We start from the raw sequence: 23944 nt of genomic DNA, 5'->3' as shown, positions 1-23944 counted from the left end.
AATGGTAGCTTGGAACAAAAAACAAATGACATTAGGTAAAAACTAAGGAGATCTAAATAAAGTATAGACTTTATGTTAATAATAATGTACCTATGTCAGTTCATTAACTGTAACAAATATCCCTTAGTCCTGTGAGATGCTGATAATAGGGGAAACTGGGGGCTGAATACCTAAGAATTTTCTGCACTTCCTTTGCAGTATTTTTTTACATCAAAAACTGTTCTAAAATAAAGTTCATTTAAAAATGCATAATCAAAAATATTTTGAAAACATTTTAAACTCCCACATAATAACCCAGAGAGTTTATTGTAATTATTTAAGCATTTCCCTATTGATGAAAATTTGAGCCATTGCCAAATTTTCCCTGTTAAAAGTAACAGAGTGATGAATAATTCTACATACATATTTGGGGCAGATCTTTGATTATGTACTAACAATAGATTCCTATAGGTTCTTTCTACTTTTTTAAAAAGTCAAAATAACTCATTTATCTACATTAGCTCTAACTGCAATAATAACCAAAGTATCTCAAGTTCCATTAGACTGAGCAACTTTTCTTTAAGTAAGTTCCATTCCTCTAAACTATAAGGAAAATATCCAGAACTTGGATTCAGCTTCTAGCCTTATTCACTGATTTGTGCATATTCATTCTGAGCAGCTATTATGCACCAGGTAAATGTTCTATTAGGAAAATCATGTAACCACCTTAAAACCTTATACCGCCCTGATATACAATATAGGAACCCTTACAGAATTCTTCCATTGGACAGCTAGACCATTTGCAATGCCAGTGTGTATGAACGCTATTATATAAATTTTTGCAACACTTGATACTCCAGGCCACAGTGTGATTTTGTAGCTGAAAAAGATTCTTCCCACATTAGCATTTGGTGATCTTTGAAAATACTTAAATACTTAACATTTTAAATCTATAATTAATTATATTTTTGTACTATTTTTCATCTCCTTTAACTTCCCTGCCCTCTGGTGCCACCTAACGCCCATCTCCTTTGGCACTTCTGTGCTTCATCTTCCCATAAATGCTATTTTAAGATTGGGTGTAACCCCACCACTAAAACTTCCCTTCATTGTCTTCAAAATGTCCATGTGTCACCATCTCTTTGAAACTGCTACCACTGTTTCCATGACTTCTGTTTCTTCCTAAAACAGAGAGATCACTTCAAAAAAAAATCAGTAGTGATGTCTATCAGACTGAGTTTCTTTCCGAAATAGAGAGCTGCATGCAGATGGTGTATTGGGGTGACGGGGTACCCCAGGAGATGCACCTGTAAGGAAGTGAGGGAGGCCAGACTACATAGATGGAGAAGGAACAATGGAGGTTCCAGTGGAGGCCTGCATGATCCTAAAGGGAGGCCTGGAGCTGGGACTGCAGAGGTTTCCCAAATCAAGGCAAGGGGGCTGGGCCTTTAAATGTAGTCATTGGCTCTGAGCATCCCCTTGTAGCAGGACAACCTTGGGAGAGGCATTTTTCTGTGGTCAAGGCAATGACCAGTGAGGGGCACAGCTGTGAAACCATTACAGTCTATCACCTCAGCAGCTGGGGTCAAGCCTCCAGATGGGGTGGTGGCCACACCACCAACCAGACACGGGGATCTGGGTGAAGCATCAAAGTTCTCACTATATGTCTATTTCACTAAATCTTTGCCTGGTCATTTACTCTCACCAGTGGATATGAAATTAAGAGGATTAAGCTCTTAAAGATGAAATCTATAATAAGACACACTCTTCAGTCAAAGAGACTTTGAGGGCACATAGTTCCTAACAAACATGTGAACCGGTTAAGGAAAGTGGGCACTCCTGCAGACAACTCCTAGCACAGTACCTGGGCAAGCACTCTGTAAATATCTTTAAAAGATACCAAAGCATCATTATTCTTAAGCATTACACTCATTTTTAGGAAAGGAAAGGAAGCAACATAAAAACTAAAATATAAATACTAAGTATACAAAAGAACCTATAATGAGATAAAGACATCTAAATCAGTTCCCAGGATAAAAACCTGAGGGAGGACCCTATAGATAGATGGCTGTGTGCTTAGAAAGATTAGGAATCACATTTAAACATCTATTTTGAGAAACTAATTATTTAACCTTGAAAAATAAAAGCTTGTATTCAACTTTCTTATGCTAGGTTCATCTGTTTGATATTTTTCAGGTTTTATTGTAACTGTCTGGATCTGACAATTTCAAACATATTAACTAAATGTTTTCTTTAAAAACAGAGTTTAGGATTTATAAAATGTTTTATTTGAAAAAGTTCACTATTGTACAAATATTAGAAAGTTAATGAAGAAACAAAGTATTTTTAAAACTTAGGGGTAATCAGTTCCTTGAGATATTTTTAATAAAATGAACAACTAAAGCTATTCAATAAATATCAGAGAATTAAAGACCATTTATGTCATATCATCAACCCCTAATAATTATCCTAGTACTTCAAAATTTTTTCCCAATTAATACAAAAAATGTGTTAATTATTCAATTTGATTTTACATTTGTGGGGTATCTACTAAGTATAAGGCATATATTAAGCAAAGAAAGTAACTAAAAGTGAACCCTTCTGAGACCCTCCAGTTTAAGATATGGTAAAAAATAAAATTTGCCAAGTTTAGGAAGGCTAATAATTATAAAAATATTATCTATGAAGTGCAGGCAGTCCCTGGCTTCCTGAATTGGTGAGGTTAGAAGTTCATTGGGAAGCTGTTTACTGACTTCATTTGCCCAAGAAGTAATGTCCTCAAAGGGGGCTGGCTTGCAGATGAGACCACCTAATTCGGTACTAGCAGTTCCCGCTGAAGTTCTGGGAACAAGAAGTTATGAATGACAGGAGGAGAAAATGGCAGTTTCTCATTCCATTGTCATAGTCAGAGCCATTCTATGACAAAGTTCTGCATCAAAGAAAGTCTTTAGTTAGTATTCTTTCTCCTCATGCCCCTCCACTCAAAGCTCTCCTATTTTCCAGTCTCTTAGTACCTTCTCCCTCGTTCAAAGTCCTGTAGCACCCACCTAGGCCCATGTCACTGCCACAAATTCTATAGATTGAGCTCATTCACTTCCATCTCACTCACTCTACCCCTTATTCAAATTTACAGTTTTCTATCCAGGAATTAGAAAGAAAGAATATAGTCAAATTAATTTATGCTAAAGTGTGAATGATCATCCCTTAAGGCTCCAAAAGACACTGGTGTGAGTTTAAAAGAAACTACTTGTTAAGTCAAAGGTGGAGATCTACAGGCCATTAGCAATAATGCGTTAGGAGAGACATGGGAAATAACAATATATATTGAGCCCTTACCATGTGCCAAGAATTTATACTCTTCAGTGGACTCTCTTAAAAACGCCATCAGATAGGTATGTTATTCTCCCAGCTTTACAAAAGAGAAATGTGAGGTGTGGAGAGGGTAAGTGCCTTACTGAGCTCTGGAATACAACTTGCCTCGGTTATTCTTCTTTTGCACTATTTCTTCTCTTCCTTTGTACTGAAACCAGATCCTCTAAAGGCAATATTTCTTTTTCCAGAATGTGATGACAGGGCCAGTAGGTGAAAACCTCTGAAGCATATAAGCATATTTGTTTAAATGAAATTGCTTCTAAGGAAGGTGTGATCAGGAACGGTTTGTATTCTAGGCTCTGAGAAAGAGAGAAGAGAATATCTTTAGTGTATATATCCCCTGAGGATTTGTATCTCCCTAATGTAGAGTATGCTTTATAGGTTATTTTCCAGCATTCCAGGACTCAATAAATGTGTTAAACTTTAGGTTAACTCGGGTGCTATCATTTGTACCAAAGCTGACTTTAAAACTAGTTATTTCATTACTCTGTCTTTATAAACAGTATAATCCATTCAAGAAGGCATGAAAAAAACTAGTTGACATATTTTTTATTCTATACACTATGCTCATTTTATATTAATAACACAGGAAAAACTATCTCCCTCTGAAGGGCTGGAATGAGCCCCATGTCTCTATCCAGTAGCTCGGTCCAGCAGCTCAGAGATAGATTTTCTGAATGGCTGATCATTCATCTTCTGCAACTGCTGATTATTGGCCAAACCCCAAGTGGACACTGGAGATTTTTGCTTGCCAATAGCAATCTGATTTGCCTTTAAGAACTTGCCTCCTTCCCACTCTCAGTCCACATTGTTTAGCTGGAATGTCCCTCACTCCTGAGCTCAAAGGATACACACATGACCTGGCCGTGTTCCTCATGCCCTGGCCACAGTGTGCGTGGAGTATGGATCCAAATCATTCCAATGAGACTCACTCCCAAGAACTGTAAGGAGGTTATATGCCAAGAACTGCTGGGGGCCACCAGGAAGAGAGAACCTACCTGAGTGAGAAGATGCCCAAAGCCAAGAAATTTGGAGGAAGGAAGAAAAGAAGGAGGTGAGGGGCAAAGACAGTCAGAGAAACCTTAGCCAGATCCAGGAAAAAAAGAGCTCCTGTCACTTACAAGGAAAGAGTCCTGAATAAGACATCCCTGAAGCCTGGGCTCCATCTGTCTCATTAGGCATCGCCATTCTTCAAATTATGGTAATGGGAACCACTCTGTACCACTCCTGCTCCCAAGTCTCACCTGCCTGGCAGGACCTTGTGAAGCCAACCCTGGAAGCAGGTCTGTCTCCCCACCCCTGGTACACAAAGCATCAATTCTCCAAAAGGTGTTTACATTCCACCCCCAGCTCCACCCATCTTCTTCTCAAAGGCCAATGCCCCAAGCAGAGAATCAGGCTTCCAGGCAAGTAGCTCTGAGTTAGGCCTGTGGTTGCTCTGTTTATTATCAAGGGAGTAATTGTACTTCCATTGGTCAAGGCCCAGAGCACACAGCACAGATTCTCATCTCTCTGAATTATCCACCTTTGAGGTTTGAAAAAGGCTTTTTCTTCAAAATGACTTCAGATTGTAAGCTTTTACATTTTCTAGCTCATTTATTTCTAAAAGATGGCCATGTAGTCATCGAGAGGAAATGAGTAGAGAGAGCTGAGAGGACAAAAGTCTGTTCACACTAATGCTGGTGTAAATCAGACCAATTATTCCAGCAGCTGTTACAGTGAGGTAATTAAGCCTCTGTATCTCCTGAGACTGGGAATTCCCTTTGTATCATTTACTTAACAGTACATGACTACAGCACTCTAGTACAGGAATTTGACTTCTCAGTGGTTCAAACCCAAAGAAGAGTCTTTATATAAGAACTAATAAAAAGGGAATACAAATCAACTTCTCAATATTAATAGGAAATTCCAATTGTGACCAAATTAGGGTTCTAATTGCATGCTGGTCTCTTTAGCAAATCAGCTGCAGGACACAACTGATTTTTTTATTTGCAGGCTTCTTCCTAGGACACCAGTTCATAGTTCTTTCCTAAGAATCAGTCATGGACTCTGTAAGGTTCTGGGATAAATATATACACAAGGTCATCATTGAAAATCCAAAGACTCAAGTTTTAAAATTTTCTAGTGCCAATGAGGCCATCTTACTTTGTGAAAATTATCACTGAAGTATTTTTGTTTTGTTTTGTTTTGTTCTTATCCCACGGGTACCAAAGGAGGGTTCTGGAATCCATGGGTTGAAAGTCATGGGCTTCCTTGCTTGAAGGTGAATGCATAATATTGGTTTTGTGTACATTGTGTTTCTTTAGGAGGAGAATGCAACAACTTCCCTTAGTTTCTGAAAACAGTCTGAGATCCCCAAACAGAATGAGAATTAATGTTAAATTTCTCTGCTGTTTATATAGTGCTTCTTGGTTATGACTCTAGTAAAATGCTACATAAAGGCCCCAAAAGAGAGAGAGAGAGAGACCACATTACAGGTTACCATGACAACAGATAAAGAATATGTAAGTTGTAGATACTACTTTGACTTGGACATGGCTGACATCATTGAGTTTTTACCAGATGTTCTTTCCTACTCCAGATGGCTGTAGTACTTGGGTGCTTAGGACAGCCCATGTTGTCTGGTGTTTGTTCTTCACTGTAATTGGCTAGGAGGTCAAGCACAGATTGGCAGGTTTGCCTAGGGCAGGGCTTGGTACAATTCCTGAGCCTTTCCACTTGCCTAGCAGACATGTTAGCATCTATATTCTGAGCTTTCACAGAAAGGCCGTAGGCTGGCTTATGGCTGCCACTGCAAGTTTGATCACTTGGTGGGCTTACAGTCTCAGTGAGGAGTTCTGACATTTCCTCTTTTTCATGCTATAACATAGTGTTTACAAATGCAGTGGTGAGATTTTACCCAGTTTAAATTTTCTTTCTTGCTTCGGTGCACTTTTACAAATATGTTTCATAAATGTGAATGTTGGCTGTACATGAAAATATAAAATTTAGGTTTTCTACCTAAAAATATAGAAAAGTATAAAACAAATCAAATCTTCTTTATTTGCTTTAGATATGTTCAACAAGCAGTCTTCCTAATCACCCCACAGTTATGTCAACAAACAATGTAGACTTTTAAATGTACACCTCTCCTTACAGAATCCCTTTCCAAAGTTCTTACATTCTAACTTCAGGAAAGAAATTTGAATTTCATGGAAAATATATTTTCCATAAGTTACAGCTGTAACATCTGGATCACTGGGCTTCATCTCATTTTCATCTCTCCCTAGGCGCTGAAACGTGCTATGAGCATCTCTCCCCTGAGCATTGACAATGGGAAGTTAGATTGCCTTTCCTGCCTTCATTTACCTGCCAGTAGAGCTCAGTAAAAAAAGCCATTAGGAAGACTGAAATGGCATGTTTTTCCAGAGGGAAATATATTTTCCTTCACTGGGTATTTCTAATTCTTATAGACATTTTAAAATACCATTGTCTTAGTAAAGAATGGTAGCCCTAACATACTTCTCTATCTCTTTACAAAGCAACTATATGAGTGCAAAGTGGTTCCACACATAGCAGCAAAGAAAAGCTATTACCAGACAAAGATCATGAACTTTCCTGAAACTGGTTCTCCTTTCCATGGCCAAGCACCCAGGCTCTTAAAACTGCTTTAGTACTTGTAGAAGTCCAGTCTCCCCACAGACCACAAGGTCCTGCATAATTTGGCCCCTGCCAACCATTCCAGACCCATCCCTCCTCATTTGCCCTCTTATTCACCAAACTAGAGGCCCAGTGCACAAAATTCATGCATGTGGGGGGGGGGGGGGGGTAGAGGGAGTGTCCCTCAGACCAGCCTGCACCCTCTCCAATCTGGGATCCCTTGAGGGATGTCCGACTGCCCGTTTAGGCCCGATCCTACCTGGATCGGGCCTAAACGGGCAGTCGGACATCCCTCTCACAATCCAGGACTGCTGGCTCCCAACTGCTCACCTGCCTGCCTTCCTGATTGCCCCTAACCGCTTCTGCCTGCCAGCCTGATCACCCCCTAACCACTCCCCTGACAGCCTGATTTATGCCTAACTGCTCCCATGCCAGCCCAATTGCCCCTAACTGCCCTCCCCTGCAGGCCTGGTACCCCCCAACTGCTCTCCCCTGCAGGCCTGGGTCCCCCCCAATTGCCCTTCCCTGAAAGCCCAGTCGCCCCCAACTTCCCTCCTCTGCCGGCCTGGTCACCCCTAACTGCCCTCCCCTGCTGGCCTGATCGCCCCCAACTGCCCTCCCTTGCAGACCTGGTCCCTCCCCTACTGGCCATCTTGTGGCAGCCATCTTGTGTCCACATGGGGGCAGCCATCTTGTGTGTTGGAGTGATGGTCAATTTGCATATTAGTCTTTTATTAGATAGGATAGAGGCCTGGTGCACAGGTGGGGGCCGACTGGTTTGCCCTGAAGGGTGTTCCGGATCAAGGTGGGGGTTCCCTTGGGGTGTGGGGCGGCCTGGGCGAGGGGCCTGTGGTGGTTTGCAGGCTGGCCATGCCCCCTGGCGACCCAAGCGAAGGCCCTAGTATCTGGGATTTATTTATCTTCTATAATTGAAACTTTGTAGCCTTGAGCGGAGACTAGGGCAGGCCAGGGCAGGAGGAAAGCTTGGCTTCCTCCATCACCGGGGAAACCCAAGCCTCCTGCTCTCTCCAGCTCCATGGCTGCCACCATTTTTATTGGGATTTATTTATCTTCTATAATTGAAACTTTGTAGCCTTGAGTGGAGTCCACGGCCAGCCAGGGTATGCAGGAAGCTTGGCTTCCTCCATTGCCGGGGAAACCCAAGCCTCCTGCTCACTCTGTGTCCGCAGCCATCTTGGTTGGGTTAATTTGCATACCTGCTCCTGATTGGCTGGTGGGCGTGTCTTGCGGGTGTAGTGGAGGTACGGTCAATTTGCATATTACTCTTTTATTAGATAGGATTTCAGTTGCCCAGGCAATTCTCTAAGTGCCTTCTGTAGTGGTTTCCTCTGCACAGAACTATCTGCCACATTCCTTACTTTCCCCTCTGCCCCCCAACTCTGGCCAACTCCTATTCCTTCTTTTATTTCATCCTAAATTCCACTTCTTTAGGAATGCCTTCCCTGCCCCTCCCCTTCCTTCAAGATTAGATTGGGACCTCTTACAGTTCACTCCTCCAGTTCTTTGTATGCCTCTTGTCATGGATACTGATGCACTAATGTGGCCTCACTAATTGGTGGAGTAGTGGGTACCCTAAGAATTATGGCCCTGGCAGAAATCAGACACCTGTTACCCAAGCTCTGCCACTTACTATGGACAGAACCAGGACTACAGACAAGTTACTTAATCTCTCTATTTTCCAGATATAAAATGTCACAAACAATAACACCTCTCTGTCTTGCTGTGAGGTTTTAAGTGAGATAATGTATATAATCTTTAATGTTAATTTAAGATACTGAATAAAGAATGCCTAGCAGACAGACCTATTTTGTTTCTTTCCCCTAATACCATTCCTTTCGTGGAACAAGAAAGCATTAATGACCAAAATGCTTTAGATTTGTTCAACAAGCAGTCTTCCTAATCACCCCACAGTTATGTTAAGAGATGAGACTATAGAATATAGAAAATGCATAATTACAAGGGTCCTGTAACTTATAACATGACTCTAATAACAAATCAATAACAGAAATACTGATCTAAGTAGGACTGAGATGTGAAAGTTGCTAGCCTTATCTTTATCTAACAATCAAAGAGAACTTGGAGGGCTTACCAGCAGCAAGAAGTAAGTGATAGAGCCAAGATTAAGCCTGACACCAAAATCTTCTAACTGTTGCACTAAATCTGCTGTTATTCAATGTACTTGTTGTAAGATAACCTTCCAAAATAAGAATGATGGGAAGGAAATGGTGGAGGCAAAGGAGAACTGTAACATCACTACTGAGATGGGGAGGCAGATGAGGCTGTAAAACTTCATCCCAAACTTCCACTTGGAGTTCTGTTTCCCTAAGCTGGGCTTCTCAGGCACAATCTACTTCAGACAGCCTTCCTTTGCATTGCATAAGGGCCGGACAACCTGTATTCAAATTATACTGATGTGTGACTTTGGGCATGTCACTTAATCTCCTGTGATCCAGTTTATTCATGTAGAAAATGCAACAGAAAGAGTTATAGTCAATTAAGTTAAGACATAGAAAACACTTAGCATAGTGCCAATACATAATAGATGTGCTGTAGGTTTAGCTAGGATTAATACTAGTTATAAAGTGTCATTTTAAAATGGCCCTTCCTGCTAGTTAGCCTCAGGTCAGAAGTAAGATAGAACAATTAGCAAAGAGAACCCAGTACAGAGTGGGCTGGGGAGGACCACAATGATTTGTCCTACCTCCTATAATACAACTTCAGAAGATGGAATGTGCATTGTGATTTAACCAAACTTCATTCAAAAACAAAGAAATAAAAGCCAAACGCTACCACAACAGATACCACTATGAAGAAGTTCATGGATACTTATGCAAATTAGTTCACACAACCAATTTCTGGCACCAAATACAAATTTTGTGTAGCTGCTTGAAACTCACATTAGTTCTATCCTCCTAAAAGGAAAAAAAAAAAGAAAATTTCAAATGTGAAATGGGCACTTGTACACCACTCAGGATACAATTCAGATACGATTAAAAGGATGAAAAAGTAATAAAATTGTGTTAAGACATTTTATTCAAAAAAAAAAAAAGAAGAAGAACCACTAAGAATCATTAGTGCTCAGCCAGCATGGCTCAGTGGTTGAGCATCGACCTGTGAACCAGGAGGTCACTTTTTTATTCCTAGTCAGGGCACATGTGGGCTCAGTTTTCAGTGTGGGTCATGCAGGGGTGAGCTAATCAATGATTCTCTCTCATCATTGATGTTTCAATCTCTCTCTCCCTCTCTCTTCCTCTCTGAAATCAATAAAAATTATAATTTAAAAAAAGAATTGTTAGCAACATTAACAGAAAGAGCACATTCTCTAAGCAGCCAGCACAAAGGCTCTGCCATCCAGACCCCGTGGTTCCTAATTCAGTTATTTTCCCACCTCTTTTAGAGGTGATTCCAAAAAGTGAGCTTCCCGTGATTATGACAACATATCTTTATTATCCTAAAGGCATCACTTTTTCTCTAATTAAAAGCTGAATTATATCAATAAAGAAGCTTAACAAAATGCCTCATTATTTTTTTTACTTGTAAGGATCATTTTGTGATGGTAAAGCCAGGCCAGGCTTGAAAATACTAATGATAGACATTAGTTATTGTGACATCTAGGTTTCAAAAGACTACGGGAATAATTCAGTGACCTCTCTTCCATGGTGGCTGTAAGATAATTAAAGAAGAATGATTATTCTACTGAAGAACAGGGATTCTTTACACTTTAGTTTAAATTCAAAGCAAGATTACTCATTCCCTTGATGGAACACACCCATAGCAAAACACGAAAGCTGTCTTCTAATTGTGTGTTTTTTTTCTTCTTGGCTGAGCTGGTTACTGTACAGCCACTCAAACTAGATAAACTTAAACCATTTGTAAATATTATGTTATCACTGACATGTAATACTACCAGATTAAATTTAGACATGGAGAAATACTGGAGTTAGTCTGGCTATCTTTGACTCCAGTAGAAAATATGATGTGTGTGAAAAAAATAGGTACATGGATAAGCCATTCCTGGTAAAGGCCTAATTGTTTGTGTGTGTGTGTGTGTGTACAGCATATGCCAAAGCAACACAAAACATCAAAACATCATAGAAGCCTATTGTTTAAACTTCGTTGTGAAAAACTATATTATAAAAAGCCTCTAATAAAAAATTTCCCTATTTTTCTTTTTTTAAAAAAAAATTTTGCCAGGAAAGAAAGAGAAGTGAAATAACTGAATGGCAAGTAGCAGGAGTGCAGAGAATAAAGAGCCAACCAAATAACACACCACCTGGAGAATCCTGGGACAGAGGTAAGTAGACTAACCACAGTTGATCGTCCAAGAGACAGCAATCCTTTTGTAGCAAGTTCCATATAGTTCTACCTCATATCCTGGCATATACCTGATGAGGAAAATAAGACATTTTGGGGGTGGGGGGAGACTAGCAGCCTGACTCTGTACCTACTTAATAAGTATCCCTAATGCACATTCCTATTAGCCTATAGTCTAGTCACTGCCCCTTCCTTAATTATCTGGTCTTGCAAGACCTATTTACCTAAATACTCACATTTTACAGAGGCCATAAACCATGAATAATACACAACCCCTGGAGGGGGTTATCAGAGCTGGTGCCAGGCCAGGCCTTTAGGTGTGGTCTCACGGCCCCCATCCCAACACCTGGGGCTTTTTGCAAAGCCCGAGAAAGGTCTGGCAGTCTGAACCATATATGGGGGACAAAGAAACCAAAGGGTATAAAGAGAAAGCTTCCTCCATATTGGCTTGCTCCAGATTTAGAAACAGGTTCCCCTGAGTCACGGTACTAGTACATCTGGAAATAAATGGGTTTTTCCTGTATCTCTGGGTACTCCTGTGTATTTTTCGGTCACCTGGTAAATTCTGTAACATACCCAGGAAGAAAAATGTTGAAGCCAGAGAAAGTGAAATGTCAGGTAGAGAGAAATAGATATAAGAACACTTTACAAAGTTCTATCTTCCTTGAAAAGGGTCAGATAGTATGGGGTCTGAAAACTGCAAAATGAAGGTCTCCCTGCCTGTTCCCCTGAGTCTCACTCAGCTGATTCCCACAGAGCAAGCTATAAAGTCGCAAAAGCAGCAGCCTGAGTAAATGGATGTTGCCTGAGAGGCCAAAAGGGCAGAGAGGGGCAGGGGAGTGAGGACCAAAAGGGTTAAGTCAGCCTGGCTGGTTGCTCAGCGCCAGGGGTGGGCAAACTTTTTGACTCAATGGGTTCTTAAACTGGACTGGAGGGCCGGAACAAAAGCATGGATGGAGTGTTTGTGTGAACTAATATAAATTCAAAGTAAAGGAGCGGAGGGGAGAGCAAGAGAACCGGATAGAACAGCCGGATCCGGCCCGTGGGCCGTAGTTTGCCCACGGCTGGTAGACCCTCAGCCTGAGGACCAAAGGTTGATTCCCAGTCAAGGACATGTACCTCGATTGCAGGAGGCAACAATTGATGTGTTTCCCTCACATCAATGTCTCTCTACCTTTCTCTCTCTCTCTCCTCTTCCTCCCTCCCTTCTACTCCCTCAAAAAAAAAAAAAAAAAATCAGTGGGAAAAAGACTAGTATCCTCAGGTGAGGATTTGTTAAAAATGGTTAAATCAATGTTTTTTTTACAGGAAACTGTTAAGTTGAATTGGCATATATGCAAGACCAGAGAGAACCAGGTGAGATCACAGTCTAAGCTGGACCCCACCCCTGTCCCTCACCTCCAGCTTCCTTATAAAAATAGAGGGGTGCAAAGAAAGGAGAGGGGAAGGTGCAGCATGTCTGCTGTGGGTCACGGGTTTGGCAACAGCTCTGTAGCAACATAGAACTTGTCTGCAAAAGCTATTCCAATCTCAAAAGATATTTTGGAAAACACTCAAACTTTGAATTCAGTGTGTTGAAAATATTATTCAAAGGCAACCCTGAAAATGCTGAATTTTTCTTTGATCAAAAGCTATTTTACATTTCAATACAAGAAAAGGAGTCAAATGTGGCTTAAGGGCAAAGATAGACTATTTTTTCCATTTTGAGAGAATGTCTACTTGCAATCTTCAAAAACTGATCATTTGCCATGCACAGACCAACCTTCCATCTGAGAGAGAACCGTTTGAAGTGCATTGCCTTAAGAATAAAAATTTCCAACAGAGTCCATAGATTCTAAACCCTTTAATTATAACGATTTCTTCAAATATGTAGCCACTCTGATATCAGGCTCTATGGGAGTCTTACGTTACAGGGATATGTAGGAAGTTTTCTTGTTTTGCCTGATTTTTTTTAACATACATTTTGCCCTTTCTTTTACTCCATTCTTTGCATTCAATGCTTAATGCTGCAGAGAAAAGGAGAACTATTCAGGGAAAATCCAAAATAACTATAAAGAATATGGGCTTTTACAGTAAATAAGTGACAATCTGCCACTCAACAGGTGGCACCCTCAAGCACTCTGCATGAATGCAAACTCAGAAGTCAACCCTTTTCAAGGAAAGCATTTCCGAATCAAAAAAGAAAACATGCTTGGATTCATTCCTTCCCCTTTCCCTTTCTCTGAAGCTTCAGCCCCATGCTGGTCTTTCAAATCTTTCCATCTTCCCAGCCCCAGGTCAGGTTACTGCCCAGCTCTCCCTGGGACTGCTGTGGCCTCTGCATGGGCATGGTCTCCTGCCTCTGCTCCCAACCTGACCCTTCCAAGGCTCACTTGACCCCGTCTCCTCTGCTCAAACACTTCCAGGCTTCCCTACTCCCGCCCTCAGTCTGGCACATTTGCCCCTATGATCCCCATTACCCGCCTTCCCACACCCTAGGCCTCATCCCAATACTGACTCTCCATTTCCTGTATACACACAGCACTTATTCATCTCTGTGCCTATGGCCATATTCTTTCCCCCGTGCCCCTATGTCCAAATCCTGACCATACTTTGAAATAAGGCAGAGGCCATCAGGTGGAAACACTTTTAAATTGCTGCCACCAAACCTGCTTCTTACCTGCATCCACCTTCTGGCTGAGGCTACCACTTCCCCTGGTCTCTGGAACCCACCCCCACACATCTCCTTAGGGACCTCATCTCATTGATTGCCCCCACCTTCCCCTTTAACCTCCACTTCTTCTCTACACACTTCTCATCAGCCCACTCAGGTGCTATCCATTAAAAAAACTAAAAACCTTCCCCTGATCCCCTCCCAACACTGTTCTCACTCTCCTACTACCACTTTCTTTAATCCTCTGGATAGAACCAAACTGCTTGGCCCTCTCCCTGCCCCCACCTCCTCTTTCCACACACCCCTCAACCCACTGCATTCCGGATTCCATCACACCACTCCTGGTTTTGTTATTTTGTAAAATGTATTGACACCTATTATGTCCCAAATAACATTCCTAGTAGTGGGAGGGAAGGAGAAATCAGACATGAGCTCTTGAAGTCCGAAGGTCAAAATGATAGCTACAAACTGATAGTTAAATCCAGTCCAGAGATACATTTTATTTAACTTGTGCTGTGTTTTTAAAAGTACAGATGATTTGTCAAAGACAGATAAGCATGGAACAGATTGACGAATTTCAGAGGGAAGACAGGGGTGGGGTGGGTGTGAGAAGAGTGTAATATGCATATATGCATAGTCCATGGGCACAGACAATAGAGTGGTGAAGGCCTGGGGTGGGGGGGGCAGGTGCAGAGGAGGGGTTAGTGGGGCGGAGGGGGACACAAAGGGGACATCTGTAATACTTTCAACAATAAAGATAAATTTAAAAATAAAAATAAAAATTCTTGAGACTTCACACAAAATTCCAGACTTTGGGCTTCTATCAAAGAAGGCAGAAACTCTGGCAACACTGCTTTTTCCACTGTGAGACAGTCATCTGGGGCTGAGAAACAGCTGCCCCTCAGGGCTCCTGGTTCACCAAGGGCCCCACCAAACCCTCTTTGCTTTGGCCCCTGTTATCAATGGAGTTTGAACTCTGACTTTAGATCAGTGCTGTTCAATAAATATAAACATGTGCGCTACATACATAATTTAAAATTTTCTAGTAGCCACAATTGAAAAAATTAAATAAAAGGAACAGATGAAATTAACTTTAATAATATTTTATTTAATTCATTATATCCAAAATAATATTTCAACTGCAAGCAATATAAAAATAGTAATTAGAAATTTTACTTTCTTTGTGCAAAGGCTTTGAAATCCAGTGTGTTTTTTACATTTATATCACAATTCCCACTGCACAAATCCAGGTGCAAAAATAGCTTTGCCGGCAGAGAGACAGAAGGAAAAATATTAAGAAAAAAAAAATAGAAGAAGAAAGAAGGCAGGACTAAATAAAAAGGTGGTGAGGTTAAATAACAGGCATAGTGAGTGCTTTCAACATAGGCGAGAAGGGAGTAGGGACATGGAAAAGTGAACGGAGCTCAGTGAGAAGATCAGCTCTGGCTTCGTGTCCCAGGGGGAAGAAACACCCCTTTATAGGCAAGTGCAGTTGGCTGGCAATGCAGATTTTCTGGAGAGAGGCTTTAGTGTTTTATCAATAGTCTCAGCATTAGACAGGGGATCTGCCTTGCTGTGAAAAGCAACTGGCCAAGTCTCTGAACCCCAGTTCACACCCTTGGCACTCAAGAGTCAGCAGAATGGGCCAGGCTAGGGATGTTAAGACTCCTGATCAAGACTGGAATTTTAATCAGTTGCAAGGAAATGGGTTTGAGGTAAAATGGCAATGCAGCAGGAAAGTACCTTGAGCTAAGATTCAAGAGCAGAGTTTAAGACTCGGAGATCATAAGGTAAGGATAGTCAGTAGGTGTCTGGAATCCAGATGTGGAGGTGCAATGTCAGAGCCCAGACAAGGAGACTGAGGTGCAAAATCGGATTCTGGGAGTCAGAGACCAGCGCCAAGAAATGCTGCCCTGAGCCAGAGACCTCAGAAATAGAAACCACTCCCCCATCGTCCATGTGAGCACAATATGGCAGCCACTTAGTAGCTCAGGTCCTCCCTTCACGCCTGCAGGCATAAACCAGATTAAAGTGCAAGCCAAAAACAGCCAAGCTACCAGCTTGGAGGAGAGAGAAATATCAGCCACATCTCTCAGGCTTAAAAAGACTCGGAATCAAGAAGGTATGAACATCATTACACAGCTGTAAAGGATTTTGAAACTTTTCTAGAGAACTTATCTCTGAACAGCTCTAGCCCATCCATTCATTGCATCATTCATTCAGCAACCATTTATTGAATGGTTCTCCCTGAACCGTTTTTACAATGTCAATTAAATAGGTCAATTGTACTAGGATTTGCCAAATTCTACTCTAGCAGTGCTGGTGCATGTAGCTCAGGCTGAAGCAGAATAGGTGAGATTGCTAATGCTGAAGGGGCCTCTCTGAATATTAGGAGGAGGCATTGATCCTAAAATGCCCAGAGGTCCATTTGTCTATCATGTGTTGCAATTTTCCAGCTGGCCAGGATCCAAGAGAATGGGAATTAGGCTGGTATAAACTACCAGAAAATAGACTTCACAGGAAAATTGTTCTCTTAAGAAGGCAGTAAGCAGGACTTTGAAAAAAAACAGAGTTTTTTGCATTGCTTACATTCAGACTAATGTTAAATATAAATATTTGGAGACATCAGGGAAATCACGGCCTGATATTCTGCTGAAAAAAATTCTAATTAGAAATTGGTTATAGCCTTGGCCAATGTGGCTCAGTTAGTTGAGCGTCATATGTGCATCCGTGAGGTGCCAGTTCAATTCCTGATCTGGGCACATGCCCATGTTTTGGGCTCTACCGCTGTAGGGGTGTGCAGGAGGCAACCCATCCATGTTTCTATCTCATCAATGTTTCTCTCTCTCCCTCTCCTTTCCTCTCTCTCTAAATCAATAAGAACATATTAAAAAGGAAAGAAACTGGTTACACTGGAGGGAAAAATCTCTGCATAAAACCTTGAATTGTTGAAGGATAGTCATCACCTTTTACACCTGATTTAAAAAGAGAAATGTAAATTAAAAGGAATGGTTGATAGTGACAAGGAAATCAAAATGGCACATAAAGTTAATCATGCAGGAAATAAAATATATGATATTTTTAATGGTGCTGACAAAATTCACAAATACAGTAAAGATTATTTGGCAAGTAGAAAAAATGACTTGAGGAAGGATGCCTCACACCTTTCAATAATGAACTTTATAGAAAGATAAACTTGTCATAAATAGGTATATTTTATACTGTAATTTTATGAAAACAAGGAAGCTTATTTAAAACAAGTTCTAGGACATTATTTCATTCACATTAAATAAAACCCCCAAAAGTCAATATTCAAACAATGATCCCCATTTATCAAGAAAGGGTTTTACTGATATTCAGGATGCTTGGCTTATTGAGGCAGGGAAATATGTATTTTTAGTAAGTTTCCCAGCAAAAAAATAAGTCAAAATGAAAGAGTTTCAGATTTCAAAAGTTCAATGTCTCCCTTTCTAAAACAGGTGTGTGCTGTGATACTGTAAATAGCTATGAATTAACAACAAAAATGTATGACCCTAATTTCTGAATCTGCAGATTTTATAAATGCTTACAATGTTATCCAGGCATGTATTTTATTCTTCTTCAATGTAGAGCTGGCAAACATTTTGATAATCATCATGAGCAAAGAAATTACACTACATGTTTCCTGAGGTACCAAAGATAGATTATTAACCTTTAATTTGTGAAATCATCCCTTATGTTCAAACAATGGGGCAAAAGAAAAAAAAAAGAGGAAATGTCTGTTCGGTTTCCTTTATAAATCTATTAATCCTATTTCATCCCTCAAAGTATTTACTCATTTTTCCATGATAATGTGCACATACTTACCAAAAGTAATGTAATTTTTTTTTACTGTGTTAAGTTATGACGTCACCAGTACTGCCTTGGTTAATTTTGAGCTATTTTTGCCACCACAGCAAGTAAAATACCTGAAATTAAGTAAAAAGGACCAGCAAAGCTCCCTGTTTTTTTTTAACACCCACTTATTTGTAATGGTGGCAGTAGGAAAACTTTAATATACTGTTCAATAATAATAACACTACTGATGTTTATTAAGCTAGGTTTCAAGTCCATTTCATTCAATATCTATGTTATAACACTTCCCTTTATGCAATATTCATAGCTCTACTCAAATCTGCCAGATACACGGGATAGTAACTAAAGGTTACAGGGAAGTAACTCCATTCTAAGGTAACCTCTTACTCACTCTTTTCACTCCCTTTCTCTGGAATGACCTGAAGATGCCAGTATTTTTCAAGAATGCTACAACACACCAAAGGTCACTGCACACCCTGCTCCAAAATGTCCTAAGGTCTCATCTCCCCCCCACCCCGGCCCCCACATACAAATTTTGAAAAAGCTACTAATGTTATTTGGGGTGACTTTTTGTAATTATAGTTTTTTTAAAAAATAGTTTTAATCATTTCTGTTAGGAATTCTTTTTTAATTTGGGCCTTCCCAAGATTAAGTTATGTTCTTTGAAGTAATATTAAAGATATCTGAAAACAAACAGCAAAAAAGTAACCCAAATAGTTTTTTAAAATAATTTTTGAAAACACAGGCTTTCTTTAAAAGGTCAGCTAATTAATAAAGTGAGATCCATTTCACATGTAGACCTAATGTAAGAAGATATTTTTCCACGTTTTGTCAGGGCATAGAGATGTGTTTCAAGAATTTGATACCAGTGAATGAATATTCCTCTTACTATGTTTTGAAACATTTCTATAACACCTTAAATAAACATTTTTACTCCTCTGGGAAGACAATTTTAACAAAATAAATGTAAAGGAAAAACAATGAAAGTTTAACATTCATGATCACTACAAGCTTTCTGTTAAAACACTAAAAAAATGCAACATATTCATTTCTCACTCTTTATCTTAAAATACTGATTCCCTGATTCTAGCAGAATATAATTTTAGTAACTCATCAAGACAGAATACATAAAATTGGCATATTTTTTATATGCACACAAATTGAGACAGCATCTTTCCCATCTGTGCTACAGAAAATGAAATGCATCTGGTGTGACAATATGGCCCGGCACGTGAACTAGAATCAGTGGGATGAAAGGGGTTTCTTTTTTTTTCCCAAAGCAGATTATTTTAAATAATGCATGTTATATAATATGCAAGACATTATCAAATGCGTTCTAGTGCATCGCAAAGGTATATTTGGCTAAAGAAAACATAATGGCACGAGGGTTGGCAGGGGCATGGGAGGTAGCTTGTTCTGTTTTAATCACTGTTCAGCATTGACTTCCAAATCTCTTACCCCAGCAACCCAATCTGATTTTTGGCTTCTCCTTAACATCTCTACCCAGTGTCAGAGTATGTGCACATATGCTGTTGGGGCTTCATGCTGGGCTGGGGGGTGGAGAGGTGGGGAATGTTTGGAGAACATGGCTGATGCCAGGATCAAGCAGAGAACAAGAGAAAAATTGAACAATTTGTCTTGTTTTTTGCAACAAATGTTCTTTCTCCCTTGGAAGAAAGTTCTTTTTATCTGGGCAATCTGAAGATGGGTTTTATACTTTCATTGTCTTTTCCTTCATGTGTTCCCATCTGTTCTTGGGAACTGTGAATAAAACTGAAATCTGCATGTGCTACACACTCTATCCCATGCCCAAGTATTTTTGCAGATAATGTGCTGAGAGAGCCAGGGAAGACCTCTGAGATATGTAGGGAGCTTTGGAAGGGTGCTGCAGAGCTAAGCCTACTCCTGGCACCTTGATGAGCCCTCATCCTGTTCCAGGTTCCAACCCTATTTCTTCCTCCTCCCCATTCAGAGAAGTGGGTGGGCTCATTGAGTTGGGCAGAGAAGTATTTAGAGGCCTTAGGAATCCTCTCTTCTGCATCAGTGAGCAAGTGCTGCTCAAACCTGGATTTGTGACTCATGACAGAGAAAACTGTCCAATGCTCAGAGAACAAGGCTCCATTAGCAGATGTTGGAAACCACCAACAGTGCCTCTCCCCGGGACTGTGTCCAGCAAGGGACAACCCCTCAGGGCTTACTATCCTGCCTATACCTACCTTTCACCTATTCTTTGAAAGATATTTTAGCTTTTTTATTTCTTCTGTGTATTCACTGAAATGCTAGTTCTTTATAATTAAGAGCTTCTTTAGAACTACAGGTGGTATGATTAATGTCATTTGTGAATATGACATAATAGATATGCAACAATGAATGAATCACAGAGAACAAAGAACAAGTTAATATAGCTAATCCATCATAGAATTGATTCTAGGGATGGAGGAAAAACTCCAGGACATACATAAACTTGCAAGTATTATTAATCACTAGGACTGAATTCATCTCAGAAACATAAGTTCTAAAACTTGTCAAAGGTAACTGTAGTCATGGGAAAAGATTCTGGAGAATGACTTGACTACAAAACCTCTGTCATTTATCAACCATGTAACTCTAGAATTTCTTCAAGCATTGGTTTTCTAATCCATAAAAGTGGAAACAAGAACTTTGATCATGTAGGACTGCTACGGGGATTAAATCATGTACTAGTATGGCTATAAAGTGCCCAGTATATGGTGAAGGCACACACAATAATGTTTAGTGTCTTCTCCAAAATAGGTTTAGGTCTTCTGAATATGAAACTCATATTTACACAGCAGCATTTTTAAATGTATATTGATAGTGTCTGAAAACTTTCTGGTAAAAATAAACATAAATACCAATTCAGAATTCCCTGTTTTTGCTTTGAAAATATCTTGCTTCAATGAGCTGCAAAGTAATTTAGTAAGTTAGCATTTGCAGTAATATATCTACCATCCAATCTAATCCAATTACTATTTGTTGTCTTATTATTCTTAATTGCAAAAGTTCATCAAAACAAATGTAAACAGTGCCCCAACTCTAAAATTCTTATAATTAGGCTACGTACACACTAAACACACACACACACACTTTTTAAATACATAGTATTCATCTTTACTGAATTTAAAACATCCTTTTAAAATGAATTTTTAACCTTACTTTTGGAACCAGAAACAGAATTCTGTTACATTCTTTTTCAAGATGAAGGGGAAGGTGGGTTTATTTAGGCTTTTTGTCAATAATATCCCTACCTACTCCTCTGAGAATAACTAAAAACATTTTCTAGGACATCAGGAGTTTCCTCCAACATCAGTAACATCGGGTTGCTGCACTCACCTATGTTTGTTAAACAATAAAAACTCATACTCTGCTCTATTTTCTGAAACCATACTAATAAACTATGAGCAGTTTCAACTGAAAGCACATCTATTCCCCTATCTTATCCTTCTAAACATAGCCTTATGTTTTCTGTAATTAAAGTTTTAATGTACATAGCATTAATCTAACATGTCTATTCAGAGACAAAATATTGAGTTCAAATGAAGTAAAATATATTGAAAGAAAAGAGTTCTTTAGGTCCCTGGCAGAATGGAACTCTCAAAATATTTAATAACACTAACACGATTTGATAAACATTTACAAAAGGAGAGCCTCCCTCCACAAGACGGAGGGAGTGCACGCAGCGCTCAGTGGAGCACCTTAGGGGCCCTGCATACACGTTTACTCGATTCCTGTCTGACTAAACCTGCGTGATGAGAGTCAACATGATGCAGCAAGCAGCGCACTCACAACGCAGCCGCTTCGGGTGACTAGTAAATCTTAGCCAAGACCAGAGGAACGTATTTCACTAACTCGGATGAGACGCGCAGGCTGCTTACTTGTTGGGCAGCGACCCACCTGCTGCGGGAAGTTTTAGGAAGGGAGTGTGGGTAAATCAGCAAACCCCTGCTTTAAGGCTTTTCCCACGCCATTACCTCATGTTTACCATTAAGTCACCTGTTCGTATTTCTGTTCCTTCCTGCAAACCATTTGTGTCCAATGCTGGCTCCTCCACACCACCATCACACGTGGTTGTCACCCTTTTTACGTTTGGGGGTTTGTTTTTCTTTTGACAACGTGAGACATAGTGCAGAGTCCTTCTAGAAGACCTCCAAAAAGTACCCTGAATTATGTCTAACTTCATTTCTCCCCTATTTGGCGACCATTAATACTGCCACTTTCACTGTCAGCTCATAAAGCTATTTCTGCCCAAAGTAAAGTCGGGGTGCAAGACTTAACTTTACTAAGCAGGTGCGGGACGCTTTCTTTCCACGGTTTGATTTACCTGGGAGCACCCGCACCACCCTGCACGTCTCGGGGTCTCGGTCCCCCAAAGCTGGAGGCGTGGCCCCGGGCACCCAGCACTCACCTTGCTGCCGCCGCACTCCCCGCCTTTCTCCAGGGTCCAAGGCTCCCTAGAGCTCTGTGCCCTCTCTGCCCCCGCGGGGGGTGGAGGTGGCTCCAGCAGCTGCTCCAGGCTGGCTGTGCCTGGCAGGGAGGAACTCTTCTGATGGCACAAGTGCGCCGCGGCGCCCCGACGCTGTGCACCCTCATCTTGGGCACGGTTCCCCCTTGGGGGTGGCTGAGGCGAGGAGGACAGGGAAGAAGATGCTGAGGACGAAGAGGGAGCTGAGTCTGGGGAGCGTCCGCCAGGAGGCGTCGCTCCGCCTGCTCCCGTCACTGCAGCGGGCCCCTTTCCCGTGGGGAGCAAATGCTCGCGGATCCTGCGGCGAAGCGTGGACCCCTGCTCGCCTCTGGCGGGGCCACCGGGCTCCAGAGGTTCTGTGGAGGAGCAGCACAGGTTGGGCTGGGAGGAGGAGAAGACACGGTCCAACACTTGCTTCCGTTTCTTGAAGCCGATCCACCTACTGCCCGTGCCACCTGCTCCGGCCAGTGCTTCACGCCTGCCCCCAGGGGGTGGCGGGGAGGGCGATGGGGTGGCCGCAGTGCGCTGCTCCGGGCCCCCTGCGCGCCCGCTGCTGCCGCCGCCCTTACTCTTGGCCACCCCCAGCTGCAAGTTCTTCCAGAGCCGGGCCTGGAAGGAGGAGGGCGCAGCGGCAGGCTCGGCGGAGCCCGCTGCGGCTGCCTGGGGCTCCATCCTCCACTCCCCGCTCCTCCTCTTCCCTCCTCCTCCGCCTCCTCCTCCTGCTCCACCGCCCTCGCTGGCTGAGCCTCCTCCCGGAGCCCTGCGGCGGTGGCGGCGGCGAGGGGCGCAGCAGCAGAAGCTGGGAGCGCCCCGCCGCTTCAGGCCAGCACGGGGGACAGACGCCGCTGCCTCACTTCTCCGGCCCTTGGACTCCCGCACTGCCTCTCCTCCCAGCACCTGCCCGGGTGGGCTGGCTCTGTCGCTGGATCTCGGCTGCCAAGCCTGCAAAGTTTCTAGCTCCGACCTCCAAGGCTCCAGTCCACCGGAGTCCCCCAGGCCGTGCCCTGCCTCCCTCTCCTTGTTGCTTCCAGGTTCAGAGGCTACGCGCCCCCGGGCGTGAGCCAGGGACTGCACCCGGTGCCCTGTAGATAGCACCTGTCAGCAGCTGAGGAGGCTGCCTCCAAACTGGATTCCTGCGAGACCTGCACAACGGGGAATGTCAGGCTGAAGATTCCCGGGACCAGCAGCCCCGAGGCAGCACCCCTGGACCATCCTGCAGCTTCTAGATGGGAGGACAGGCAGGCGAGAGCCGGGTGGAGCCAGACTGCTTCCTAGGATCCAGCCACAGTTCCCCGGGCAGCTTGCTCAGGGCTGCCGCTGGACGCACCAGCCAGCCATCGTCTGGGTCGGATGAAGTGAGCTAGAGCGGAGATCATGCGCCTTCGGTGGGTCCTGTGGGACGCCGAGCTTCCACAGGCGAGATGAACCCATTTGAGTTCTGGGGCTGAACACCGCTGCCCCCGCCCAGTTGCTCTCCGGGTCCAAAAGGAGAGTTTGATTTCTTCTGTCTTGACTTCATCTCCCTCACCCCTCCCCGTTCTTTATATATATGTGCAGTGTTTCTCCTATTATCAGGGTCTAGAGATTTCTGGAGTCTGACAATAAAGCCAGCCCTAAAGTTGCAGGAAGTTTAAGGTGGCCGAGGACATGAA

At 42.1% G+C, this 23944-nt stretch overlaps 1 protein-coding gene across 7 annotated transcripts in view; it reads right to left on the bottom strand.

Moving 5' to 3' along the window:
- The window catches only part of MCTP1 (multiple C2 and transmembrane domain containing 1), a gene marked incomplete at its 3' end in the record, with an annotated part of 469528 nt that extends 445796 nt beyond the window's left edge, over nucleotides 1-23732 (bottom strand). For all 7 annotated transcript variants that reach the window (XM_080678379.1, XM_080678386.1, XM_080678388.1 and 4 more), the window contains exon 1: nucleotides 22236-23732. In XM_080678379.1, the coding sequence (XP_080534505.1) occupies nucleotides 22236-22964 (729 nt within the window). In that variant the 5' untranslated portion in view covers nucleotides 22965-23732. The remainder of the gene's footprint in view (nucleotides 1-22235) is intronic.
- Between the last annotated feature and the right edge of the window lie 212 nt (nucleotides 23733-23944).

The sequence above is a fragment of the Plecotus auritus genome, assembly GCF_963455305.1.
Source record: "Plecotus auritus genome assembly, chromosome: 7".
In the NCBI taxonomy this organism is placed as follows: Eukaryota; Metazoa; Chordata; class Mammalia; order Chiroptera; family Vespertilionidae; genus Plecotus; species Plecotus auritus.
This window is presented reverse-complemented; position numbering and strand designations above follow the sequence as displayed.